The sequence below is a fragment of the Microtus oregoni genome, unplaced genomic scaffold (genome assembly GCF_018167655.1).
Source record: "Microtus oregoni isolate MIOR12 unplaced genomic scaffold, Mior012 000044F_ref0000062, whole genome shotgun sequence".
Classification (NCBI taxonomy): Eukaryota; Metazoa; Chordata; class Mammalia; order Rodentia; family Cricetidae; genus Microtus; species Microtus oregoni.
Window position 1 is genome coordinate 3667801 of NW_024543218.1, and position 24456 is coordinate 3692256.

The 24456-nt window shown below is 38.8% G+C and overlaps 1 protein-coding gene across 6 annotated transcripts in view; it reads left to right on the top strand.

The window, feature by feature from the left end:
- Positions 1-18063, top strand: part of LOC121434760 (zinc finger protein 431-like) — a 29492-nt gene extending 11429 nt beyond the window's left edge. For 3 of the 6 annotated variants that reach the window (XM_041633720.1, XM_041633721.1, XM_041633717.1), the window contains 3 exons: positions 14914-15040; positions 15235-15295; positions 16060-18063. In XM_041633720.1, the coding sequence (XP_041489654.1) occupies positions 15007-15040; positions 15235-15295; positions 16060-17437 (1473 nt within the window). In that variant the 5' untranslated portion in view covers positions 14914-15006 and the 3' untranslated portion in view covers positions 17438-18063. Of the gene's footprint in view, positions 1-14112; positions 14171-14913; positions 15041-15234; positions 15296-16059 lie in introns of all 6 variants that reach the window. The other 3 variants (XM_041633716.1, XM_041633718.1, XM_041633722.1) reach the window with 3 other exon arrangements.
- Positions 18064-24456: the final 6393 nt, after the last annotated feature.

The following is a 24456-nucleotide window of genomic DNA, read 5'->3' on the forward strand; positions in this document are numbered from 1 at the left end:
GTAAAGGGAGACTCTGGAGCCCTGGAAATGAAGAATATGATGCAGGTTGTATCACTCTCCAGAGTATCCACATGGGCACTGTTTTGTTGTGTGGTGGGAAGGGAGATTAGAAAACTGAATGTCTAGATTCCAGAAGTTTTGAATATCTAATCCTAATTTCAGGTTTGTGTTATAAAGGTTTTAAATATTTTGGTACCTGGTAGGAAAATGATGATATTAAACTTCTTACAGCAATACATGTTTTGAAGGCTTTTAACATGATGTTGCTGCTCGCCATAATGATGTAATACAGTGAAGCTTGGTTCCAGAAGACAAAAGGAATTTCTGATGTGCAGAGACTTCTCAGGTGTGCATCATGTTAGACAGGTAGATACGGCACAATCCACATATCCTTCCATATTCCATGTAGCAGGAATCCATTTTAAATCATTTTATGTTTGTTTTGGGATTGGTCATCAGTGGGGCTGCCTTTCCCAGAAACCAGATGAAAGCATGATGTACAGGAGAGCCATTGAAAGAAATCTCCTCCATTTGAAAGACAGCATCTGTATCATGAGGCTTCTTTTTTTAAAGACATCGGTAGCTTGTGGTGTCAGAAATAACAGTTTAAGGATCACTTTGAAAAAACTTTGTGAAAGTTGTGAATTTTGTGATTATTTAATTTCTGTTCACTTATTATCAAAGGTAACTGGGTAACATTGGTCAAGTTCACATTTTTCCATACCTAAGTTTTCTTTTGTCTTTTGATTTAAACTTGACAATATTTCACTGCTTTTGTTTTTGTTGCTCTCCAACCTTATTATTCTATCACAAATTTTGTACAAATTCTTGATTGATGAGCATTTGTGGAAAATAAAGGAGTCACATTATATAAATCTGTTTTTTTTCTGTAATGTATGACTGTAATTTAACTACATTATTCATTTTCTTTAAAATGGTATACCTTCACCAGTTTTATTCAGAAAGTCTCTTATGTGATCAGTTTCTTAAGTTTTGTTTTTTGGTATAGTTACTGTGGAGAGACTCATTTTTTTTTTATCTTAGATGCCTGCCTCTTTCCACTTACTGGCATTTCTGTGTGTTCCAGTTGTTGCTATCTTCATATTTGAGTCTTTGCTACTAAAATGTTGGTATGATCAATACATAATACACAAAATCTTAATTTTGATACATCATTTTCTTATGGATCATTTCTTTATATCTTTATTTCTTTATGACTTGTTTTCTTGTTTTTATTAATCTTAGATAGACTTGACTTATTGGATAAATAACAATTTATCCAATATGTGTCTTGGCAAGTGGCTCAGCACATACTCTTTGTGGATGACCTGAGTTCAGATAGTTAATTCAAGCTGGAAGGTTAATAAATCTCTACTATTCCCAATCCAGCAGATCTGACAACCTGCTTTTCTGTATGTCACCTGTATACATATGTAAGACATTGTCTCTCATACACAAACATACAAAAGAAATAGCAGTAACCTTGTTTTCAAAAGTGCTTGGGACTTATAAATTTGGAGCAAAGGAAGTTGCTTTACATGTACCCTGATTCTTCAAAAATCTGTTCTTTTGAAATTTCTTTTTTAAAAAAGTTTTCATTTCCTCACTGTTATGCAGACTTAGATTCAATCACCAATAGTGGGTAACAAAATGTTATCTAAGTTATCCTAAGACACATTATTTTTTATTATAATAGAATGAGATGTTTTAGTAATCAAAACTATTTTCTACAAAGTAAAAACATCGGAAGTCTTCAAGTGAATCCTGTGATATTTTTAGAACAGCCCTTCTCACCCAAGACATTTTCTATTATTACTAAAGGAGACAACTGGAGTCTACAGGATGCCAGTGATTTCTAGGAGTTTGACTTTGATGAGTATCTTGTAGTTCTTGTTTAATGGGCCATAATATATATTTGTAGATCTATGTTTGTGTCTTTTTCTATAATGGTGCCATCTATACTTTTGATTTTTTTTGAACTGTAAACTTATTACATCATTCATTTTCTTGAAAATTATAGACCTTCACCAATTTGTATTCTGAATATTGGTTATGCTATTTGATCCTTAATTGTTAATTTATAACAGTTTCCGGGATAAACAGTTTTAGTTTTCTCTTGTTGATCTTAGATGCTTGCCCCTTTCCATTTCCTGGCATGTCTGTGCTTTCTAGTTGTGGCTATCTTCATGTTTGAGTCTTTGCTGTTTAGCTCATTGAGTAGACTAATACATTGTCTTTGATTCTCTAAAATCTTCTAATATATTATTGTGTCTGTGTGCTTATTAGCCTCAGCTGTCAACATGACAAAGCCAAGGTTCATCTGAGGGCAAAACAATTAACCATGTGCTCAGATCAGAATGTCTGGTTTCTGTCTGAAAGACATTGTGTTGATTGACGATTGATGTTGGAAGATCTTCCACTGAGTTGGCAGTATCTCTAAGCAAGTGGGCCTGGGCTGATGAAGAGAGCTAGCTGAGCAGAAGACAGTGACAAGGCAAAAGAGAAAATTAGGTAACAATGGTTCTGCATGTTTTGCCTTCAGTGATTAACTTGAGTTTTGATACTAAACTTCCACAGTGGTGGACTCTGACTTAGGCATAACAACCAAATAAACCCGTTCATTTCCAGAGTTTCTTTTGGTTAGGTAATTTAATCACAGCAACAGAGATGAAAGTAGCAACAAAAAAATAGTACCTCAAAAGGGATTTTGTTGCTGCAATGGACTTGGAAATATGGACTTTGGAAGAATTTTGAAGATATCAAAACTTTAGATAGAAAAAATCCAAAAGTCACGGAAAGCTCTACACAGTGCATAACTGACTGTTCTTGTAGGACCTCAAAGCCCGGAATGTTAACTGCAGGCAGTGAAGGTCAAGGTCATAGGATTTTAGTGGGCAAAAAGGAGGTGATTTGTCCTGTCTTTCCTGAGAGATCTGTGTCTCAGGGTTTTCAGGTTAAGTCAATGGCTACTGGGGCACAGCGTGACTTCCAGTTCCTGACAGATTGATGGACTCACTCACAGAGGCATTCAGGCTAATTTGTGTTTCTCTCTATAATCCCTTAGTAGTCAAGGAAGCTTGGAAGCTTTACAGGGCAACTGGTCTGAGACAATGAACTTGTATTCCCTGTATAGCTTACAATCTTCATGGCATCCAGGGAACTACAACTGTATTGAGCCTAGAAATTGCAAATAACTTCTGATTCTGATAAATATATAAAAATTCTGATTGCTGGGATGGGGAGGGAAATGGGAAGCGGTTGCAGGGAGGAGGCAGAAATCCTTAATAAATAAATAAATTTAAAAAATAAAATAAAAAGCAACTACTAGTTTTAAATATTTTACATTGGATTGGACTTTCACATGTTGAATAAAAATTTTGTGTCTTAATATAAATTTAAGGCTAATTTTGTTAAAACATGCTGTACATACATTTCTAATCTTGTTCAAGGTATTCTCATTTAACAATGTAATGTAAATCTCTAGTCCTTGGAAATTATTATTATCAACTGTTTATGATAATAAACTTCATGTGGAGATTCTTAAAAAAATAAAAAATAAAAAAATAAAAATGAAAATACAATTTAAAAAAAAATTCTGATTTCTCTCAATAAGCTTTCATAGCCTCATCTAGCTCTGGTTCCTCCAGCCCAAGCCTGGCCTCATTCCTTGTGGCTCTATTAGATGATATTCATCTGGTAAGTAACTACAGGTGCTTGAAGAATTTATAAAACATTTCCTAGAGATCATTTTTGTGATCTTTTGGCCACAAATCTTTCTTAATATTTCCATGTGCCAAGAAGGTTGTTAAGGCAGAATTAAAAAGTAATAGACTGATTTCTTAGAAAAAAATATTATTTCTGTTGAATAGTTATTGCTGCTGACTGCTTTAGGTCTACAGTGAAAAAGAAACACATAGAAAGGAATGAAAAAAAGAAAAGCATTAGGTAATTTCAGATGACAGTCTAGTGGTGAAAAGGGGATTTTCATGGATTTTACACCATTAAAGGGAAGGTCCTTGTTCTGCATTGAAAGCCAAGCAATGTACCTTACAGTGTAGAATGTATCCAGCTAATCTCTTAATTTATAGAAGGCATATGCAACAAAATTCCTTATCTCAGGGCAACATCATACAGAACCTGTAGTCAATTTTGTTTAAGCTTGGTAGAATACCCCATATGGTCCATCTAGCAGAATTCAATTAGGGTTCCCTGGGAAAGGACACTGAGACTGAGGAAAATTTAGATCAAGAGAAATGAAGACACAATCATAGGTTAGACCACTGAAGGCTATAGGATTGAAGTCCAGTACCAAACAGCTCCAAGTTTATTCTTGGACAGCATATATACTGTTTTCAAGTAATATTCAGTCTCTGAATCTCTTAAGTATCTCCCTACAGTTGTCATCAATTGAGAAACAAACTCTTGAAACAATTCATCAGGTTTATGTTTTATCTTAGACAATTCTTCTGTTTTCTTTCCAGTGCCAGGTAATTTATACAAGGCCTTTTTTTGATGGAATATTAAGTTGAGCATATACTGCCACATCAAATTTCAACTGATTATCTAAATCTTTATAATCATCTTCTCCTGCTCGCATGTCAAACTTAACAGGCATTGTTAATTTATTTTTGGTTTATTTAACTTTATTTTATGTGCATTGGTGTGAAGGTGTCTGATCCCCTGCAATTGGATCTTCATACAGTTTTGAGCTGCCCCTTGGGTGCTGGAAATTGAACTTGGGTCCTCTGGAAGAGCTCCCAACCACTGAGCCCTCTCCATCCCCAGACAGGCATGTTTTGTGTTTTGTTAATATTAGCTCTAAGTTGACATACTCATGGAATTATGATTCCACAATACATAATCTTCTCCAGACAAACAAGCTCTAGCCATTTTTTTTCCAATCCACAGGAGGCAAAGCTTCAACTGCTAACTGTCTACAAAATTGTTTGAATAAATAGAGTTTTTGGCCTATATTGAGAACCAGCATTTTTTAATTCTTTAAGTTGTGTAAAAGGTAAAGACATGTGAATTCTCAGAACATTTCCTTGAGCATCCTGATGTTCTATAACAGAAATATATTACATCCTTGAATTACTTCTTACTTGGATCCTCTCTTAATACTTCCACCTAATGGGCTAATACTCAAAGTCTGTTAAAAATTTGCAGGCCTTGGACCATAAAGATTCTAAGAAATTTTCTTTCTTTAATAAATAATCTTCTGGAGAATCTAAATCTGTCTCTTCTCTGGTAGAAGGTGAGGGAATGCTCTTTCTTGAGCACTCCATGAACTCCTTTTTGAAATCATTCGTGAGTTTTTTTTTTTTTTTTGGCCAGGAAAAATTTGGACTGCTTCCAGTTTTGTTTTTTTTTTTTTTTTTTTTTTTTTTTTGGTTTTAGAGACAGGGTTTCTCTGTGGCTTTTGGAGCCTATCCTGGAACTAGCTCTGTAGACCAGGCTGGGTCTCGAACTCACAGAGATCTGCCTGCCTGTGCCTCCCGAGTGCTGGGATTAAAGGCATGCGCCACCATCGCCTGGCTGCTTCCAGTTTTTTGTTTAAAGAGTCTATCAGATTCCTCAGCCCCTTAGTCTCTATTTTTCAACTGTCTTAGATCATTTACAAGACAGTTCTTCAAAATTCATAGATTGTTACAGGAGGTCCTCCCCCTCCTCCAGCCTATTGCCGCTGAGATACCAGCCCATTGGGGCATGGTCTCTCTCCCTTTAAAATAGCGGCCACTTCCCTCTCCTCTCTCTCTTTACTTCCTGCTCCGCTGGCGACTAGACTCCCTTCCTGGTTGCGCAGAGTGCTGATGGTGATCCGTAAGTGTTTTCCCCTTTAAATGAGTACCACCCTATTAATCATAATTCCAAACTGGTGTGGCATTGTTTATAACTTACGCCTTCAATAGATAATAGAGGAAATCTGAATCAGGACACTTAGAAGTCCCTTTTTTGATTTCACCTCATTATCAGGAACCTCTCTTTTAAATTTTACCTCATCATCAGTATCTGATGTGATATCATCAGATGACTTTTCAGAAGCGTTTGCATTAAACAGTTCCTTCACTGAAACAGAAACTTAGTTTTACTTTTAATTCACTTTGGGTGCAATTTCTTTCTTTCAGGACAAAGATCTAAGCTGTCATGAATAAGTGTTGAGAGGCTGAAAATACCTACTGAAATGTTCTATACTGAAATATTCATATAGAATTATTTGGTTGTGCATCTTTTATGTATATGCCCAAGAATTGTTTCCTTTGCCCTGAGGTAGGTTGATTCCCAAATTTCTGAGAAACTGCAATAATTTCCAGGGTGGTTGTTTGCATTCCCACTAGCAATGGATGAGTGTTCCCCTTTCTCAACATCCTCTCCAGCCTAAGCAATCATTGACATTTTTGATCTAAGCCATACTGACAAGTGTGAGATGGTATTTCAGAGTCATTTTGATTTGCAGGGTATGGTGCAGTAGAATTGCTGGAATCTGGTAGCGACACATTGCTCTGTCTGTTGTTGATTGTGTTCTTTCCTTTGGTCCAAAAATTTGGGCTTAAGATTGTGGTTTAAGTGCCAATCTCTCAGTTTGTCTTAGTTGGATGGGTTTTTCCTTCCCTGATTTCTGTTTGTTCTCTGGTAATCTAGTCTGTGTGGCATAGGGTTGAACTGACGTTCTTTTTTTTTTTTTTTTTTTTTTTTTTTGGTTTTTCGAGACAGGGTTTCTCTGTGGTTTTGGAGCCTGTCCTGGAACTAGCTCTTGTAGACCAGGCTGGTCTTGAACTCACAGAGATCCGCCAGCCTCTGCCTCCCGAGTGCTGAGATTAAAGGCGTGCGCCACCACCGCCCGGCACTGACGTTCTTTTTAAAGGTCTTTTGGTACTTTATTTTTTTTAATAAGAAAACGATCTATCTATTTCCTTTATACATACCAATCAAAGTTTCTCTTCGCTCTGCTCCACTTATTGACTCCACATACCCTCCCAACCCACTATTCAAATTTCAGAGAGAGTAAGGCATAGGCACACTGAATGGGGGAATTCTACAACCCTCCGTACTGTATCTAGCCTGAGCAAGGTATCACCCAAACAGACTAGGTTCCCAAAAAGTCAGTACATGCACTACACCAATTTTGGGACTGAAATTCTTGCAGTATGTGTAGCCCTATTATAGCATGGATTATGAGCCTAAGGAGGTTAGTACTGAAAACAGAAAAGAAGGGGAACTTGGGGAAAGTGTTGAGGGTGTAGGGAAGATTTGGGGAGGTCTGTGGGCTGGTGGCCTACATGGAATTCTGGCAGGTGGTTTGTCCTTTCAGCCAGGGGTCTCCACCCAGTTTGGAAGCTACAATACAGACATGATGAGAAGAGTGGGTTTCTGGTTTAGTGTTGAGGGTTTTTGAAAGAATGGAGGAAGTCTATGTGAATTTTTGATGGTTGCCATGGCCTCTGGTCCAGCATGTGGTCTTTTCCTTCAGTTTATCTACTTGTTCTTCATGTGGTGTGTGCTGTACTTGAGCAGAGACTTTCCACCCAATGTGTAGGTTGTGGTAACTGTAGAGTTGGTTGGGGATTGTGTCTGGGAATGCAGTGAGTGTGTTAGTTTCATAGACTGGTGGACTGCCTGCCTGTTCTTCTGGCTGGGATGATATGCACATGAGCAAGGATTTTCTGGTTGAATTTGGGGATGAAGCTCAACTATATTACTTTTTCTGAATGGGAGTTTGTCCTATGCCATTGCATGTTGAAAATCCTTCATTTTTTACTTGAAATCTCAAGAGGTGTCAGACAAGAGGTTGACTGGAATTCAATCAAGAAGAGTTTTGGAATATTTATGCTATATGGGTTATTACAGATTATGAAGATCAAAGAACTCAGACTAAATGCATTTTTATCTCTTCTGTTTTATTTATTCTTCTCTCATACAATACATGTTGACTGCAGCTTCCACTTCCTCCACTCCTTCCAGTTTCCCCCAGTCCTCATTCCCCCAGGTCGATTGCTCCCTTTTCATCTGTCACATAATAGAAAGCCTCCATGGGATATCAAAGAAACCCTTCATAAAAAGGTTCAAAAAATCTAGGTAAAATCCCTTATCAAAACTGGACAAAGAAAATTAATAGGAAGGAAAAGGTCACAAAAATTGGCAAGAGTAAGAGACACCAAGAGTTCTACAGTTAGTAATCACACAAACACCCCAAGCTAACAACCAAAGCATGCATGCACAGGGTAGATACAGAGCTGTTCATGTTCCATTATTGTCACTTCATTTTGTCTGAGACACTATAAGACTTGTTGATTCTGCAGCTTTGGATTTCCTGGGTTCCTCAACCCCTCCAGATGCTACAATTTTTACACCTTCCTTCCATAGGATTCCAAGAACTCAAGGTAAGGTTTAGGTAGGGATCTCTGCATGTGTAACCATCAGCTTCTGGAAGAATTCTCTCTGGTGACATTTGTGCTGGGAATCAATCTATGATTTTAGATGTGACTCATTTCATTTCTTTTTTCTTGTTTAGTTGTATTTGGTTCTACCCCAATTCTGGAAGCCATCAAGTTCTGGTTCCTGGCCATCCTGCAGTATCAGACATTGGCTTCCTCTCACAGCTTGGACTAAATGTTAGACCATCATTGGTTGTTCCCTTCATAAACTCTGAGGCACCTTTCCCCCAGTGTATCTTGCTAGCAGAACAAGTGTAGTTCTCACCCAATCCCACCAATGGGAGCCGTATGTATTTACAGAACAAGGCTGGTTCAGTCTCTGCATTCCTCACTAGTAGCAATCTTCAATAGTGTCTTTCTTGTAGTTCTGGAAGTTTGCAGTATACTGTTTCCACATCTCCTGCAAACAGCTCCATTATTCCTGTCATCTCTCTTTCCTATTCTTCATCTCTGTCCCTTGCTTACTCGATCTTTCCTGTTCCCATCCCCACCTGTCTCCAGTGCACCCACAAAATCTATTCTATTCTGTCTTCACAAAGAAATCCATGCATGTCCCCCAGAGCCTTTCTTGTTACTTAGCCTTTCTGCATCTATGGCTTGTACTGTGATTGACTGTGATTACTTTGGTTGTACTTTACTTACCTGCTCATATCCGCTTATAAACCATGTTGGCTTATGTGCTTCTGGGTTGCCTCACTCAGGATGAAAAATAGTTATGCAACAAGACAGCAACCAAATAATTCAAATATAATGGGGTACACCTCTAAACAGAATTCTCAATAGAAGAATCTAAAATAGATGAGACACATTTAACAATATGTTCACTATCATTAGCCATTGGGAGATTTCATCATAAACCTGACAGAAAGGATAAGTTCAACAACACAAGTGACAGCTAAGGCTCCAAGGATGTGGTGAAAGGGAACTCATTGCTCTTGCAGTGCAAACTTGTCCAGCCACTGTGGAAATCATTATGCAATCCTCAGAATATTGGAAGTCAATCTACCCAAGACCCAGGTGTCCCACTCTGTGCATATTCCCAAAACATGCTCTTCCCTCCTACCACATGGATACTTGCTTGACTCTGTTCATAATAGCCAGAAACTGCTGTGTCTGTGATAGATTGCATTGATTACTGACTGATGTAGGAAGCCCCTAAGAAGGTGGACCTGTGCTTGGATATGGAGCATCTGAGCATGAAGTAGAGACTAGGCAAGAGAGGAAGGCTGTAAATAGGCTTTGCAAATGTGTTTTGCATTCAATTGTTAGCTTGCAGTTTTTCCTACACTTCCAAGATGATTGAATGTGATTTGACACAATCAATGAAATAATCCCCTTTACTGAATGAAATGATTTCAGTTTGAGGATTTAATCACAATAGCATAAAAGCAGGCAGCACAAACAATTACAACACAAAAGTTGATTTTGTTTGTCAGTAGAATATAGGAATGATGACTTTTGCCAGAATGTGGAAGATATCAAGTTTTGTTTTCTTTTTCCATTCAATCATTTACACCTTCCCTCTTCCCAGTCCTCTCCAATTCCCCCACACCCTGTCTTCTGAAGGCAAAGGTGTAAGTCACAACAATCCCACAACAGTTTGGAATTATGATTAATAGAATGGTTATTTATTTAAAGGGGAAAAAACTTACAGATCACCGTCCCAGACAACAGCCCTCTGCACAATCAGGAAGGGAGTCTAGTCGCTGGAAGTGGAGCAGGATATAAGAGAGAGCAAGAAGGGAAGTGACTGCTTTTTTAAAGGGAGAGAGACCACGCCCCAACGGGCTGGTATCTCAGCGGCTATTGGCTGAAGGAGCGGGAGGAGCTCCTGCAACAGTCTTCCCTCTCCCACCTTGCTTGAGGGAGGGAAGGGAAACCTGCCTTTTGGGAAGTACAAGGCCACCCCCCCTTACATCTAGGCCTAGGAACCTGTGCATTCATGTAGACTAGGGTCCCAGAAAGCCAGAACATGTGGTAAAATGAAGCCCCAGTGCCTTTTTCAATGGCTTCTCAGTCAGCCCCATTGTCAGCCACAATCAAAGAGTCCAGTTTGATCACATGCTCATTCAGACCTGGTCGAGCTAGACTTGGTGTATTCCCATTAGAACATAAAGTGTGGAATATATATGCATTAGAGTACTACTCAGCTGTACAAAACAAGAACATCTTGAATTTTGCTTGCAAATGGATGGAAATAGAAAACACTATCCTGAATGAGATAACCCAGACCCAAAAAGATGAATATGGTATGTACTCACTCATTTGTGGACTCTAGCCATAAACCATGGTCATTAAGCCTATAGTTCACAAGCCTAGAGAAGCCAAATAACAAGGTGATCCCAAAGAAAAACATTTATAGATCCTACTGGAAATTAGAAGCAAACAAGATTGCAGGGCAAAAGTTGTGAGCATCGGGGTGGGGGCAAACATGGAGGTGAGGTTGGGGGAAAGAGGACAAGGGAAGAGGGAAGGGAGAAGGCAAGGACTGGCAATAGCTTGTGGGAGGTGGAGGGTAGAGATGGAGGAAGGGCAGATATAGGAGCAGGGAAGAAGATAGCTACATTCAGGCATCCATTTTAGGGTTGGCAAGAGACTTGGCTCTAAAGAGGATCCCAGGTGTCCACAGGGCTGTCCCCAGATAGGGCCTTGAACAGCAGGGGAGAGGGTACCTGAACTGTCCTTGCCCCACTATCATGATGATGATTATCTTGAATATCACCATAGAATCTTGATCCAGTGACAGATGGAGATAGATAGAGACCCTCATCAGAGGAATTTACTGAGCTCCCAAGGTCCAGTGGAAAGGCAGAAGGAGGTAGAAGACAAGCAAGGAAGACAGAATCAAGAGGGGTTGGTCTACCCACTGAGACAGATATCAAAAAATAGAAACTTGAACATAATTAACTGTTCTTGTAAGACCATGAAAATGTAATTGCAGAAAGTGGTTATTGAGATCATAGGATTTCAGTTTAAAATAAACTTGATTTAAAAAAAAAAAGCACGCAGGGAAGTGGTGGCATACGCCTTCAATCCCAGCACTCGGGAGGCAGAGGCAGGTGGATCTCTGTGAGTTCGAGACCAGCCTGGTCTACAAGACCTAGTTCCAGGACAGGCTCCAAAGCTGCAGAGAAACCCTGTCTCAAAGGAAAAAAAAAAGCCTAGGTTTTTGTCTGATTTTTTTTTCTTTTTATTTGTTTTCCAATAGAGGGTTTCCCCAGTGTAACAATCCTACCTGTCCTGGAACTAACTCTTGTAGACCAGGCTGGCCTCAAACTCAGAGGGATTCACCTGCCTCTGCCTCCCCAGTGCTGGGGTTAAAGGTGTGCGTCACCACCATCCAGACTTTAGTGTATTATTTTAGCTCTAAGCATTTTCTTATTTTGCCTATGCTCTAGAAATTTAGTAATACCAAATTAAAATGCAATAGGCTAATGTCTTTAAAGAATATTGAAGCTGTTCAATGGTTATCACTGATGACTCTTTTAGGTGTCCAGTAAAAGTACCCAGGTAGGGCAGAAATAAATGAAAATAAAAATGTAGCTTCAAAGGGCATTTATGTGTTAATACAGGCAGGAAATTTCAAAGAGTTTATTATCATTACAGAAAAGCCATTGCTGTGCAGTGGAAGCTTTTCAAGGTGCCCTAAGGGTAAGACTCCATATATAGAAACCTTCAATTTAGGGATGGTTGAGCAAATTGATTCATAGTCACAGGAAGCTACTTCATTCAAAACCTTCTGCACCTGTGGTCAAGCTCATTAGTGTTCATTGCATTAAAGAAAACCCTACTTCTCAGCATCACCAGCAATGTGTTGGTCTTGGGAACATGAAAGAATCAAAATTTAAGATCATGGCTTTTTAGCCCATGGTTACAGTTTACCATTATTGCAGGCATCTGTGTTTGGCAGAGACAGAAGCCCAGTGAGGAGACAGTGAGAGTTCATTGCATGAAGCTGTGAGGATTGAAGCTGGGTGCGGTGTGGTTTCTTTTCCTCTCTTGTTCCTTTAGGGCCTGCCACCCAGTTGTCAATTAAATTCCACACATGGAGGCTTATTTTTTTTTTCTTTAAATGCTTGATTATGGTTTGTTTCAAGTCAGGTTGTTTTTAACTTAATTGTTCTCTACAATTTCCCCCTGTCCTTTATCTTTATTCTGTATTCCCCTCTTTATTTCTTACTCCATGGTTTAAAGGCTCCTGTTGTTTTCTCCTTTCTGTTGCCTCTTCTTTCTTTTCTCCTCCCAGATTTTCCCTCCCATTGATTCTCTTTTCCTGGCAGCCCTGCCTGTCCTTTCTTGTCATGTGACAGGTCATTCAAATATGTTTTAGAACAACCAGTTATTTTAGATAGGCAAACTGTCACAGCTTCACAGAGCTAAACCAATGCAGCAATTCTTTGCATCATTAAAACAAACGTTCCACAGCATAAATAAATATGACACATGTAAAAATGTGATTTCACAGCACAGTGGCTTCCATTTTGAGCCCAAAGATGTTAAGATACCTAAGGTATGACACAACTTCCATGGAGAACTAGCCACTTATAGTGATGGGAAGTTTCCAAAGAGACAAGTGCATGAGAACTTGCAAGGATAAGGCCGTTTAAGTCATTTGAAACTGAAGCCATCCATCTGACAAGGGAGCTACAGGATTTGATGTTTGTCCTGCCTGCTTCAGTCTTGCCTTGGTTGAATCTTCCCTCACTGTGTCTTTATTTTTCTCTTTTGGAATGTTAATGGGATTTTGTACCATTGATGTTAGAAGGAGGTAACGTGTTTTCAGGTTTTATAAGATGTTGCTGTGAACAGATTATCTTGAGTGCTAGATGGCATTACACATTTGGACAGTGTAGGGACCATTGCAGATGAGGATCATTACATGTCTATCCTTGAAATGACAAAATGCAATTTTTCCATTGTTGACCATGAACCAATAGTGGCTGGGGTCAGAATGAACTTGATTGAATGAACAACCTCCCAGAAAAGATCACGTATTTGAACAAGTTTCTCTCCTTGGTGGCTTTCTTTCAACTTCCTGTGAATATTTAGTAGGAGAAGCCTGTCCAGATGATATTCCTCATTATACATAATGAGTCTCAATACCATGAACTAATTTCCTAACACTTGTATCTACTGTTTTGTGCTTAACATTAATCAGCCAACTTCCTACTTCTATGGAAATTTTTTTGCCATCATTATAGGTTTGATCTCTACATTCTATACCTTGCCTATATTCTATAGGTAAAAATGAGATATAGCAGAAACAGTTGCTATTAAGGAGTTTGGCAACATGCTATTTTAATTGCTTTGTTTGCTTGTCTAAGTAGCCCTTACTGTAGCTCTCCAAATTCCTGAAAGTAAAGGGGGGCATCATTTCTGGCTCTATACATTTTTATATTATTGGGTGATAGCCCTTGAATATAGGGGTTTTTTTTATATGACAAGTATATGCTGCTGTGCTGAGCTTCACATATATATTGAATTTTAAAAATTGCAAGAGGGTATCACTCTGATTCCCAGGATACCATGTATTTATGTTTATTAATACTGCCTGAGTCAGTTAATTGCCGGTGCATGAACTTATTCTGGTTTGTTATGCTTAATTTGATTTTTTTTTAAACAATATGATTATTTTATATGTCTGCATGGATATTCATTACCTGCGTACCTGGTCATCAAGGTTATCTAAAGATCTCAGAATTCCTGATCATAGAACAATGGAAAGTTGTGATCCCCATGTAAGTAGTGGAAAATGTGCCCACCTCCATTCAAGACCCGCAAAAACACTGAATTACTCTACCTTCTCTCCAGCTCTTTGTTGATTATTCATGACCAACATGTATATTTCTAGTGTTTTCATCTGTGCATTTTAACTTCTTTACACGTGAAGTTCCTTTCTACAAAATGTTATTAGACTTATAGTTTAAATTGTGACACTTCCGGTATCGGGAAAATGAATACAGAACTTGAGTGAATGGAAAATTATTTAGAAGAACTTCAATAAAAGCCTTTCTGTTTTTTATATCCCATTTCTTTGTTTCCCTGAATTTTACAATGGAGACAGTGTCTTAATGTTTACTTCCACCTATCCTGGACATGATTGCATAGACTTGACTGGCATTCAATTCAGAGACAAATATACCCACCTCTGTTTTCTGAGTGTTGTGTTTAAAGGCACAATAGAACAATATACCCAGGGTGTCCATATTACTTTTTTTTTTGTGTGTTTTGTAACTCTTCATACAATTTTCTCATGCATACTATATAGTGCTGATCTTTTCTGTTGTCTCTTCCTCTCAATAGACCTTGCTCTTATGACAGAGTTGACTCTGCTTTTCAATTTCCCTCTATAGTGACTGTCTATGTCATGGCATAAGAGTAAGGAACACCAGAATCATCTGTCTATACCCTGAAAGAAGTATGAATTTCCATCTTTGTCACTGTGGTGCTTTCCATTTTACACATGTGTGGTGTATTTTAGAAGGCAGTGACCTATGATGATGTGCACATCAACTTCACCCGGGAAGAGTGGGATTTGCTGAATCTTTCCCAGAAGAATCTCTATAAGGATGTAATGCTGGAAACCTACAAGAACCTCATTTCTATAGGTAAAAATGAATTTGCTTCATGTTTCAAAATATGGAAACAACTTTTCCATGGTTAAGGATGTTGTTCTGCAATTTGATTTAAAAAGAAGAATGAGGTGAATACAGCAGTCATATTTCTTAGGTGCACTTAAGTAATAAGCTAAGTGTTGCACATTGTTAAATGATATAAGATATATTCTGGTCCTGTATTTTAGGATACATTGGGGAAGACCATAACACTGAAGAACATTGGCAATGTTCTAGAAGACATGCAAGGTAATTTTCATGTGCAAGTTGATAACAATGTGCCTCTGATGAGACTGCACTTTCTCCTAGAACTTTTAAATAAAAGCAGCAATGTAAATAAGCACAGCTTTAAGTGCGTAGATGGTTATTAAATCCTCACAAATACATATACCTTAATTTCATATATATGAATTATTCTTCCTTTCCTATGTGTATCAGACACTACCCTTGATATAACCTCATGAGCATAGAGACATGAAAAGATTTAACATACTTCTCCTTAAATCAGAAAGAAGATAGGCAGTAGTTCCCATGTAGAGTATACTTGTTGAATTTGATTCAAGTATACAATACTGATGGTTTTCTACAATCATTATTAATATAAAAACGCCCCATGAATTCTAAGTCTGTGCAAATCCTTCTGAATGTCCTAGTTCACTTAGCAAATGAAATATGATTCACAGTATAGTAAAATTTATGAATGCAGTAGAGTTGGGAAAGCTCTCAGTGTATTCAGTTGTCTTCAAAAATATGAATAATATCATATAAAAATATTTTTGTAAATGTGAGAAGGTAAACCTTAAAAAAAAGGAATTTATCATCATACCTATTTTCGTAGATGCAAACTGTCCCCTAATTAAAAAGCAAACATGATTGTAAACAGAGTTATGAAAGCATAATAATTAATTTCTATTTAGAATAGGAACAAGTTGTAAAATAAATTCATACAGATATAAGGTTCAACAGTGTATTGAATGTGGTAAAGCTTTTAAATGTGCCGATTATCCTTGCAGGATTGAAAGAAACCAAAATGGTGACAAGAAACTTTCAGAGTATATGCAATGTGTTCAAGCCTTTTCTGATGACACCCACTTTCTAAGACATGAAAAAACACATACTGGAGAAAAACAGTCTAAAATTAAGCAGTACGGGGAAGACTTTGCTTATCACAGTTATATTCACGTGCTTGAAAGAAAACACACTGGAAATAAACCCTATGAATATAGTCAAGGTGATAAAGACATTGTTCTTTATGAAACTCATCAAAGTCATAACAGCACACATACTGGAGAGAAACCTTATGAATGCGATCAGTGTGGTAAGGCCTATGCATCTCAAACTGAACTTCAAAAGCCTAAAAGAATACATACTGGAGAGAAACGCTATGAATGTAATCAGTGTGGTAACATCTTTGCATCTCTTCAAAGGCATAAAAGAACACATACTGGAGAGAAACGCTATGAGTGTAATCAGTGTGGTAAGGCCTTTGCATGTCACAGTCATCTTCAAGTGCATAAAAGGATACATACTGGAGAGAAACCCTATGAATGTAATCACTGTGGTAAGACCTTTGCACGTCATAGTCATCTTCAGTTGCATAAAAGAACACATACTGGAGAGAAACCCTATGAATGTAATCACTGTGGTAAGACCTTTGCACGTCACAGTGATCTTCAAAAGCATAAAAGAACACATACTGGAGAAAAACCTTATCGATGTAATCAATGTGGTAAAGCCTTTGTCCAGCACAGTCATCTTCAAAGGCATAAAAGAACACATACTGGAGAGAAACCATATGAATGTAATCAGTGTGGTAAGGCCTTTACACGACTCAGTCATCTTCATTTGCATAAGAAAACACATACTGGAGAGAAACCCTATGAATGTAATCTGTGTGGTAAGGCCTTTGCAGCTCAGAGAAATCTTCAAAAGCATAAAAGAACACATACTAAAGAGAAACCCTATGCATGTAGTCAGTGTGGCAAGGCCTTTGCATGTCACAGTCTTCTTCAAGTGCATAAAAGAAAACATACTGGAGAAAAACCCTATGAATGTAATCAGTGTGGTAAGGCCTTTGCTGAAGACAGTACTCTTCAAAAGCATGAAAGAACACATACTGGAGAAAAACCTTATGAATGTAAGCAGTGTGGTAAGGCCTTTGCACATCATAGTCAAGTTCAAGTGCATAAAACAACACATACTGGAGAGAAACCCTATGAATGTAATCAGTGTGGTAAGGCCTTTGCAGCTCAGAGTAATCTTCAATTCCATAAAAAAACACATACTGGAGAGAAACACTATGAATGTAGTTTGTGTGGTAAGGCTTTTGCATGTCACAGTCATCTTCAATTGCATAAAAGAAAACATACTGGAGAGAAAGAAACCCTATGAACGTTATTAGTGTAAAAAGGCCTTTGCACGTCATGGGAGTCTTCAATTACATAGAACACATACAAGATAGAAAAACTATGAATGTAATCAATGTGGTAAGGCCATTACAAGTCTCAGTCTTCTTAAATTGCATAAAAAAACACATTCTAGTGAGAAACCTTATTATTGTAATCATTTTGGTAAGGCCTTTGCAAAACACAGTCATCTTCAAATGTACAAAGGTCACAGAGTAGAGAGGACCCCTATGAATGTAGTCAGTGTGGTTAGGTGTTTGAAGACCACTGTACTCTTCAAAGTTATAAGAGATCACACAGTGTGGGAAAACTTTATGAATGTATATCAGTGGAAGGAAGACTTTTTACATCTTATTCATCTTCAAATGCATAAAAGAACACAGACTGGACAGATAACTGTCAATGGAATCTGTGGTAAATCCTTTGTCACAACCATCTGTAAATACATTAAATAACTCTTCCTGCAGAGAAACTCTATGAATTTAATGTATGTATTCTTCAAAACCATGAGAAAAATCATGCTATAATAAAACTCTATTAGTGAATTTAGTGTTTTAATGTTTTGTACTTCATACAGGAGTAAGACTTTTGTGTGTAATCAATCTGATAAAGCTTATGAATATTACCATAATCATTTGGACCTGTGGAAGAAACTGAACAAAAGTAACCAATCCTTCAGTATGAAATCCAGCCCATCTCTGATCTTTCCCAGGAGTGAGGATTAACATCTAACAAATTCCCTCCTTCAAAATCTCCTTTGATGCCCCCTGGTCCTAAGAAGCCCTATATGAACCATATGCCAATTCTGTATGCTGCTTCCCAATTCCACACTGGCAGGCGTATTTATACTCCTGATTTCTTCCTTCTCAAATAAAGAGGACAGTAATGCGTGTGCAGGCTCACATGGGCATTAGTGTGAGGACATTCTTTTACTGGAATGCTTCAAAACTCCTCAAGTTGTGCTGACATACAATTGTTACTTCTGTTTGGAAACCCTTACGAGAATTGAGCTCATCCCAGATGTGATGGATCACTTTTAACTTCCCTGGACACAATCAAAGATTTTTTGTTTCACCGGGCAATGGTGGCGCACACCTTTAATCCCAGCACTTGGGAGGCAGAGGCAGGCGGATCTCTGTGAGTTTGAGACCATCCTGGTCTATAAGAGCTAGTTCCAGGACAGGCTCCAAAGCCGCAGAAATTCACTGTCTCAAAAAACCAAAAAAAAAAAAAAAATTCTTTACTTATTGCTTGTTTGTTTTGCTATTTTTTTTCAGTTACTCAAGACAGGCGTTTTCTGTAACTTTGAAGTCTTTTTGTTTTATGTTTTTGTCTGTTTTGTTTTTCTTTTGGTTTTTTCAAGACAAGGTTTCTGGTAGATTTAGAGCCTGGCCTGGAACTAGCTCTTGTAGACCAGGTTGGCCTCCAACTCACAGAGATCTGTCTCTGCCTGCCGAGTGTTGGGATTAAAGGTGTACATCACCCTTCTCTGGCCAACAAGGCCTTGGTGGATTTTTTCAAGACAGGGTTTCTCTGTGTACATCTGGCTGTGCTGGCCCACAAACCATACAGCAGGTTGTTATCAAACTCACAAAGATCTGCCTTTAAATGCATCATTGCTCTAATTTCTTATTTCTTCCTATTCCCCATTGTTTCTTTCCATTTTTTATTTATTTATTTTTATTTTTTTTTAAATTTATTTATTTATTAAGGATTTCTGCCTCGTCCCCACAACCGCTTCCCATTTCCCTCCCCCTCCCCCGATCAAGTCCCCCTCCCTCATCTGCTCAAAGAGCAATCAGGGTTCCCTGACCTGTGGGAAGCCCAAGGACTGCCCACCTCTATCCAGGTCTCGTAAGGTGAGCATTCAAACTGCCTAGGCTCCCACAAAGCCAGTACGTGCAGTAGGATCAAAAACCCACTGCAATTGTTCTTGAATTCTCAGTATTCCTCATTGTCCGCTATGTTCAGCTAGTCCGGATTTATCCCATGCTTTTTCAGACCTAGGCCAGCTGGCCTTGGTGAGATCCCAATAGAACATCCCCATTGTCTTAGTGTGTGGGTGCACCCCTCGTGGTCCTGAGTTCCTTGCTCGTGCTCCGTCTCCTTCTGCTCCTGATTTGGACCTTGAGATTTCTGTCCATCTTTCCATTTTTTAAATCAAGTCTGTTGTTTACTTATTTATTTTTAAGCAATGTCTTCTGTAACTTAGGCTGGCCACACACAATGCCATTGAGAATTCCATTGCACACCCTATCCTGCTTCTGCTACCAAGTGCTGAAAAGTCCTGCAATTGCTTCATGGCTGGACCTTAATTGGTCAGTGAGAAAAAAGTAGACCGGTAAAGGGGGCCCTCCTACTTTTCTGGGTTATAATGCAAACTTAAAAATAAAGTTGGATTGTGTACAAATTGAGTTCAGTGACCAACTTAAAGCTTGCATAGTCCCAGCACAGAAAGGGCTGGACAAGAAGCATGAAAACTTACTAAAGTAGTCTACACAAAGAATTGATTATAGCTAAGAGGGATTTTATTTAATTAAAGGTTTTGAATAGGTAAATTCTTCATTCATGTGGATCATTTGAGGTGGTAAGCTCCACATTTTTTGGGTGTTTTGCAACAGGGTTTCACTAGCTTTGGACCCTGTTTTGGAACTAGCTCTTGTAGAGCAGGTTGGACTCAAACTGATAGACATCCACCTGCCTCTGCATCCAGTTCCTGGGTTTAAAGGCATACACCATCACCACCCTGCAAGCTCCACTTTTAGCTGCTTTGTGGTAGTGCACACCTTTAACATTATCACTCAAGAGGCTGAGGCAGTGGGATTTTTTGAGTTTGAGACCAGTCTGGCCTACAGAATGAGTTTCAGGTCTACATAGATAAATCCTATCTTGAAAACACCAAACCAAACAAAACAAAAACAGAAATAACAAACAAACAAAAAAACCAAACAAATACTATAATCCACCTTTAACCTAGATCTCACCTTCTAGATGATTGCCTCTGACCTAATAGAAAGGATATTGAAGAAAGAAGCTCTCTTTTTGCTCTGGTATCAAGTTCTGGCTACCGAGTTCATTCCATTATTAGCATTAGAGTCGACTTGTTTGGAATTTTGATGTATATAGAAAACCAGGTGAAACCTTGAACCTCATGGATTGAACAACTACTGGATTCTTCACTTGATTATAGACAAAAGGCTGTGCAGAAATCTACTGGATTCTTCCAAATTCCATTGGTAGACATCTATTTTTAAGATGACCTGGACCACAGCTTGTAAGACTTTGTCATAAGCCCAATTTCTACTAAAATGGTGAGTTCATTCTACCTGTCTTGTTCATGTAGTAACACAGCTGTATATTTTATTCACCAGTCCACAGAGGAAGATGGCTTACAGCTGGCTAACAGCAGTGCTCATAAAGACATTCTTCCTGGCTCCATTATTCTCTATGTATTCAAATTTCCATGAACCCTACTCTCTTTAACATTTTTCATTTGCCTGGAATTTTCTCTGAATTTCAGGAATAAAACTTGTAAAGCAATGGAGCCATTACCCAGCCTTCTGATTGGGGAAAGATCTTGTTTAAGATCGGGTTCCTACTTTTTTCTCATGATTGTCTGAAATACCTGTGACAACGAGGTAAAATGTACCTTCAGTTCATCTGACCTCAGCATGAAATCACCCAACAAACATTTCCTTTTGTGATCTAAAAATTCTCTTTCGTTGTTAATATTCTGGGCTGCCTTCTACCTGTGGGACAGGAAATCACCACACCCACCTAGCACAGTTCACTGTACAAGCTAGCTAGCTTGTCCTGGAGGAAAAAGGCAAGATTCCTATGGAGTGCAGGATTGTGGCAGTGTCTGCTATTGGAGGCTTGGGCAAGTGTTATTGAAATGCCTATTTTTGCAGATCTAGAAAAGACTTTTGTTGGGAGCAGAAAGGAATGACCAGGAACCATTGTGCTGTCTCTTTAAGCAAGCTATACTCCTTTGGAAGGTTCATCCCACTCAGGCCTCACTAGCCAATCAGGCCCTCCAGTTGACCTGCCAGTCAGAAGTGGTGCATTGCTCTTCCTGTGACCTGCCTCCCTGTTAGGGTTTCCGGAGGAGCTGGCACCAGTGGTTTATGTGCTGTTGTGCCTTTGCTGCTGCAGGGAGATGATGAACTGAGAGCTTTGGTGGGCTGGAGAACCACAACATGGTGATCGAGGGAATGCTGTCTCCAGATGGTGAGGTGCATTTTCCCCAGATCTGGGAGAGAACCTGCCACCAGTTTTCCTATGTTGTGAAGTCCCATGCAGTCCTTGCTAATTTATGGACCTGTGGGCAGGCCTCTGAATAACTCTGCTCTGTGGGCTTAATTTGTTTGGAGAGTTGGGAGCAGGGAGCTGTGTGTACAAACGTCTTTCTAGTCAATTTCTGCAGGCATGATACATTCATGGAAAACCATTGGCAAACTTGGAGAGGCCTAGTTTCTCCAGTATCTTCTTGACATTCAGTAGTTTTCATTTAACCTTCGCATATAGTCATCATTAATTTTAAATTTGTGGAGGTCATCCACAGCTTCTCATGTGCTGGGTAGCACTCCAATGCCAATGCTTAATACATAGGCTAACAAAGTAGAATTGAACTAATTCTACTGCATCTAAAACATTTAAATCCTAAGTATATGTTAACCAGGGCTGTTAGAATGCTCATGTACACATTTTTCAACCGCAATATTCAGATATTTGGCTCCAAACCATGACAAGGAAGCCATTAAAACCAGTCACTTGGCCCTTTGCCATATCAAAAAACAGGCTACTAGCAAGCTGCTCAAGGAGGCCTTACAGGGTCACAACTAACCTTAAGGCCTGGTGTGCCTTAAAGTTCCCCTTTCTTTGTAAGAAAAGCATAGTTCTGCCAGATGGGCAAAATGACATCAGGTGACAAATATTTGAAAAGCAAAATACTGTTTTGGTAAGGACTGACCTGGTCAATCAAGGCTTTCATTTAGGACCTCAGGCAGGGCGAAAGAACATTCTTGGGAGCATTCCCTAAGGGCCCGATGTACTGATAATAAAACAGAGCTCTTTATCTAAAACCAGGAATATGTTTGGAAGAGCTGGTAATGGTCTGGGGATAAGTCCTTTGTGGAGAAGTTTCTTCAGGTCCGAGAAACCAACTCTTTCCAGCATATGGAGCTATAATTTTCAGTTCCTAACCAACTCAGCATATAGGAAAGTTCTTGAGATACCCTGTCTTCCCCATGTGTAAAATTGTTTGACTAGCCTCCTCCTAAATTTTTCCCATTGTGTAATAGTTTCTACTGACTTCATAAAATTCTTCCATTTTTTTCCATTTACTCCTAGGAAGTATACAAGATATAAGGTGCTTTTCTTCTTTTCTCTTTTTTATGTTGGTCTTGTTTTTTGGGACAGAGTTTCTCTGTAGGACTGACCTGACTATCCTAGACTGTCCTGACTATTCTAGAACTCATGCTGTAGACCATGCTTGCTTCAAACTCATAGAGATTATTTGGGTTTGCCTCCTTAGTCTTGGGATTAAAGGCCTGTGCCACCATTGCCTGGAAAGAGGCTATTTTTCTTAAGAAGCTTACAAAGCATAGACGTATCTTCTCCAAGACCTCCTCACCATAGCTTCTATCCTTTTTACATTGTACTTGTCCTGTCTTTCTCATCCCCTGTGACTTCACCTCAGAACCCTGTCAGTGAAGAATTCCCTGCTGTCTCAGGTCACCCATGTACTTAAGAAATTATTCTGAGAATAACTTTGACGTGTAACTCTCCTGTCTGCCTAAATGTCTAGCCTGGCAAGTTGTCTGTTTTTATTTCAATTGTTCAAGTTGTAACCCCAAGCCTGAAACTAAAGGACATGTAAGGATAATAGCATATGTGGAGCTCAAAATCTATCTTAGCTGGCTCCTCTTTGAGCATTAGCCAGAGATGGATGCATGCCATCATTAAACAGATTTTTCTTTATTAATTCCCTAAGTGAGTGAAGTGGTTTCTCAATGGAAAGGCACATCAGTTCTAGAACAGCTTCATTTCCATCTTGTTAGAAAAATTGTTACTGAGACATCTTCTGTTATATTGACTTAGGTGGCCTTGGTCTGTTGCTGTCCAGGGCAATTACCTTGCTGTCCTCCATATTATAGTTTTAAAATTCTTAATTAAAAAGATGTTACCACATCGTAGTTTTAAAATTATGCATTCGAGTCATGTAGTTGACTATCCAATGGAGCCACAAGTAAAGGATTTGCATATGGAGCATTCCTTCTGTCTTCAGACCAGAATAGGAGGAATAGATTATTGTGTACAGTGCAGAGGACACTGAAGGTGTAAGTCATAAACAATGCCACACCAGTTTGGAATTATGATTAATAGGGTGGTATTTATTTAAAGGGGAAAAAACTTACAGATCACCGTCAGCCCTCTGCGCAACCAGGAAGGGAGTCTAGTCGCCAGTGGAGCAGGAAGTGAAGAGAGAGAGGAGAGGGAAGTGGCCGCTTTTTTAAAGGGAGAGAGACCACGCCCCAATGGGCTGGTATCTCAGCGGCTATAGGCTGGAGGAGTGGGAGGACCTCCCGTAACACCTCCCCCTTTTGTTTAAATAAGAGAGTTCTAAACCTACTATGAAATTATATACAATAAGTACAAATATCCTATTCTAACTAGCTTAGGTCTTGTATACTAAATAACTTGGCCAAGTCATGAGAGAAAGTAACTACCTTTATATAGTCTTCAACCCCATCGAAGATCTGAGAAGGGAAATAATGTTACCTGGGTAATTAGGAAGTTAAGTAAAACAACTTAAGAAACATGCAACAAATCACAGAGACAACTAGCTACCTAGGCAATCACCCAAAGTCACATTAGCAGCGTTGAAGCAACCAACATTGGCTAAGGCCTATCATAACTAACATACCATTTTCAAAGGCAGGCAACTTTTCAAAACTATCTTACCCTGTCTTGGCAGGATATGACAGCCCTGTTTTATCCATT